Source organism: Apium graveolens, chromosome 6 (assembly GCF_009905375.1).
Source record: "Apium graveolens cultivar Ventura chromosome 6, ASM990537v1, whole genome shotgun sequence".
Classification (NCBI taxonomy): Eukaryota; Viridiplantae; Streptophyta; class Magnoliopsida; order Apiales; family Apiaceae; genus Apium; species Apium graveolens.
The window spans coordinates 299,191,422-299,196,020 of record NC_133652.1 but is presented as its reverse complement, the minus strand read 5'-3'; the positions used below and the strand labels follow the sequence as shown (position 1 = coordinate 299,196,020).

Genomic DNA, 4,599 nt, shown 5'->3' with positions numbered 1-4,599 from the left:
GATGAGGTAAAAGAAGAGAAAAATGTTGAGAAAAATAATCATGAATTTAAGAATAGTAACGATGTTGTGCCTTATGTCGGCAAGATTTTTGATACATTGGATGATGCGAAAGTATTTTATAGGAATTATGGTCGAAAAGAGGGATTCGAGATAATAATTAGGAATGCTCATAAGCGAACAAACACAAATGAACCATCATACCGTTTGTTTATTTGTCGAAAAGGTGGAAGGGTAGGAGCGACGCCGTTGGATTTTGGTAAAGGAAAACGAGTTAGAGAGGTAATTCCATGAACGAATTGTGGGGCTCGAATGTGTGTCATTCACAAAGTGAAGATGGACAAATGGCAAATTAGTTCGGTGGATTTAGAACACAATCATAAATTGGTGTCGCCGGAAAAAGTTCAATTTTTTCAAAGATCACTCAACATAGATCCTATGACGCGATCATTGATTGAGTTATTTAACAAATCGGGAATTGAGACGAGCAAAGTAATGAAGTTTCTTAGCGAGACAAAGGGGGGTGTTCATAATCTTGGTTTTTCTAATCAAGACGTACGTAATGTCATACGTGATATTCGGCGCCGAGTGTTTGATTCGGGTGATGCGGAGTGTGGATTACTTTTACTACGAGAACTACAAGAAAATAGTTTTGGTAAGTTCTTTTATCGGGTGGATGTAGATGATGAGAATCGTGTACGGGGTTTGGTGTGGGTTGATCCTCGGTCCATGAACGCGTACAAGAATTTTGGTGATGTGGTTACGTTTGATTCAACTTACCGGACGAATAGGTATTGTATGCCTTTCATACCTATTACGGGTGTAAACCACCATTATCAAAATATACTATTTGGATTTGCACTTGTAAGGGATGAGACTGAGGCATCGTATAAGACATTGCTCGAGGTCACACTACAACAATGACTCATTGCGGGGTACTCTGCTACACCCAAAACTCACTGTCTCTTTTTGTTAACAAAAGTGAGTTTAGTAATATTAATATTTTTACAATATTTTTCAACACCAAAACTCTTAAAATATTTAAAATATGCAGTATTAATTTAAAAATTTGAAAAAAGTGATTTAATCAACAAAGTCAACTAGACATTAAAATAGTCAATGCGAACTAGTGACAGAGTACCTAGCAATGAGACATTGTTGGAGGTACTTACTGCAGCAATGAGTCATTGCTGGGATCTCTGTTTCACCCAAAACTCACTGTCCCTTTTTATTAACAAAACTGGGTTTTTAGTAATATTAATATTTTTTAAATATTTTTCAACACCAAAACTCTTAAAATAACTACAAAATGCAGTATTAATGGTAAAATTTGAAAAAATTGATTTAATAAACAAAGTCAATTAGACCTTAAAATAGTCAAAAGGACCTAGTGCAATGCCTCATTGCGAGGTGTGGTCACTGCAGCAATGATTCATTGCGGGGTGACTAAACTGTAAAATGTGTAAAATATGATATCTCCCGCAATGATTCAATGCTGAGGTCTGTGACCAGTTTTCTGGCAAGCTACTAACATCAACATTGCGGGTGATTTACATAGTTTAAGAAAAAAATGGCATGGTTCCGTTTATTTTTATAACTTACCAACCTGTTTCAACCAAATCTAAATCTACCAACCAACAACTAATCAACAATGCGGGTGATTTACATAGTTTAAGAAAAAAACGGCATGGTTCCGTTTATTTTTATAACTTACCAACCTGTTTCAACTAAATCTAAATCTACTAACCAACAACCAATCAAAGCAACCACAATCATGATCTAAATTAAACTCAACCAATCAACATCAAATCTAAATGCAACATCAATCCAATAAAAATAATCATAATCAATAACAAAGAAAACACTGAAACAAATCCAAAATATAAACTATAGTCCCCTGTTCCTCTGTTGGATCCCATAGTCACTTATCCGTCTAGCGAGCCCTTTTGAAAGCTCCCAAGCTATGCGATACCGGAATGTCCAAATACCCAATACAGGCTCCCAAACAGCATCTCTCAACGATATGCCATTAAGTATAGCATCCATGTACTTGCACACGTATACGCCACAATCATGGGTATTGGACTGCATCGGTCGTTCCTGTATGAAATGAACCTTCAACTTATGTTCATCAAATCTGGAAGGATCCAAGTAATGCAACATAGTTGGCACTATGCACTCCTAGAAAGGTTTGGTTTCATATAATTAGTAACCAACAATGGCAAGTGTATGTAAATTGACTAGTAAAGTAATTACGAAGAACATAGAATACCATGGCATATATATATATATATATATATATATATATATATCGAGAGTAAATACTCTTAAGACTATCCCCCCATTCAGCTAAAGGATCAATTAAAAGGAGCTTCTGTTGTTTAATGAATGAACAAAAACCAGTAAGCATCATTGCAGCAAGGGTAGAAAGCAAAGTCACAATCCAATAATGATGGCCCAATCCGCTGGACTGTATATGAATCATATAAACTATGCAGACCGTCCAACTGCACATTTGAGAGTTCAGCTTCGGAATGGGCCTGCAACATTGAAACAATTATAAAAGATCAAATGAACTACAAAATCAAAGAGTTATCAATTATCATTAACTTAGTAACGCATGAACTAAAAAGTACTTTTTGTTTTACCTTCAAGTTCTTGCAATAATCTTTTAACAGCAGTTGCACGAAAAAGCTGAAGTTAAAGAAGAACTTCTTAGCCGTGGGCTCTAGACCTGAGATGGACTCCCTAACCTTCAACAACTCTATATAAGCATCCACGACATTGCTGTCTAAATCACATTCCGGCTTTAAGGTTTGGACAAAATCCCAAGTAAGCTCAGTAGTGCCTCTATGATCTCTCCAAATAAAATCATTCTTGTTACCCCACCAGTGCTTGTATAGCCAAAAAATCTTCCTATTTTTCAATGGCCTCGTCATATCAGCACGCCGCTCAGGACCACCCCGCCTCAGTTTATCCTTCAACTTGTCTTCATCAGTGTCCATCTGCAAATACATTTCAAGAGCATCAAACCAAATACATATTCATGACAAAAAAAATTAAGCATATAGAAATGCATCAAAATACGTACTGCAAGAATCAAACATAAAAAATGGAATGATTCAACATACGTACATCAAGAATCATCCTCAAACTATCAGGAATAACACCACTACGACTACCGAATTTCACCATGCCACCTGCAAGTGGAGTCAACTCAGTACCAGGAGTAACAGGAGAACTCCCAAAAGTGCGCTCGGTAGTAGGACTAACAGGGGTAGCAGTAGCAGCAACCTACAAATGCATTGAGTATTAAATATTATATACACCTCTAAAACTAAAGAGTTAGACTACTCGAATAACATACTCGAATATGTATAAGACACGCAATAGTAAAAAAACGTAAAGTTCTAAAACTAAAGAGTAGTACCTCAGACTGAACAATAGGGAGGCGGATAGGGGGGTCGACTGTGAAGCAGGGGAGCAGTAACAGCAACCTACAAATACATTGAGTATAAAACATTATAAACACCTCTAAAACTAAAGAGTTAGACTACTCGAATAACATACTCGAATATGTATAAGACACATAATAGTAAAAAAAAGTAAAGTTCTAAAACTAAAGAGTAGTACCTCAGACTGAACAACATCAGACTGAACAACAAGGGGGCGGATAGGGGGGTCGACTGTGGAACAGGGGGAGCAATAGCAGCAACCTACAAATGCATTGAGTATCAAACATTATATACACCTCTAAAACTAAAGAGTTAGACTACTCGAATAACATACTCGAATATGTATAAGACACACAATAGTAAAAAAAAGTAAAGTTCTAAAACTAAAGAGTAGTACCTCAGACTGGACAAAATCAGACTGAACAACAGGGTGGGCCGATAGGGGGGTCGACTGTGAAGCAAAGGGAGCAGTAGCAGCAACCTACAAATGCATTGAGTATCAAACATTATATACATCTTAAAACTAAAGAGTTAGACTACGCGAATAACATGCTCGAATATGAATAAGTACCTCAATCTGAATAGGATGTGAGGCATGTACAGGGATAGCCGCAGCGTTAAGGACTACAGTCTCATCCTATATTAGATGTCAATAACTCGATCAAACTACATACAATTCGGTGTAGTAGACTACTCGAATAACTTACTCGAGTAAGTACCTGACGAGGACGTTTACCAGCTGCCTGTGTAGGTGAATCATGAGAATCAGAAGCAAACTCCTGCAATAACACGATAAGATAATGATCATACACACATTCACATTTAATATAGTAGACTGGATTTTGGAATGACATAAATGAAACGCACCTCACATGTATCTTCATGCGGTGAAGGAGGAGCACTTGGATTAATATGCATATCATGTGTACGTGAGGGTCTATCAAAACTGGGCCTACTGAATGCAGGACCCCTCCACTCAGTGTTGACTTGATCATAACGAATCAAAAACTCAGGAATGCACTCATAGAACCAGTCTGGGGATCATGGATGTGAATAGCATACAATGTCCTCATCCCACAGTCAAGCTACACAAATCATTAACTATTAATCATCTACCTAAACACCCTATAAAAATGAAACAATGAAA

General features: G+C 37.1%; 1 protein-coding gene across 1 annotated transcript; it reads left to right on the top strand.

The window, feature by feature from the left end:
• Positions 1-435: 435 nt before the first annotated feature.
• Positions 436-921, top strand: LOC141666286 (protein FAR1-RELATED SEQUENCE 5-like). The gene has a single exon (XM_074472277.1). It carries the CDS (start codon positions 436-438, stop codon positions 919-921), a length of 486 nt encoding a protein of 161 aa, XP_074328378.1.
• Positions 922-4,599: the final 3,678 nt, after the last annotated feature.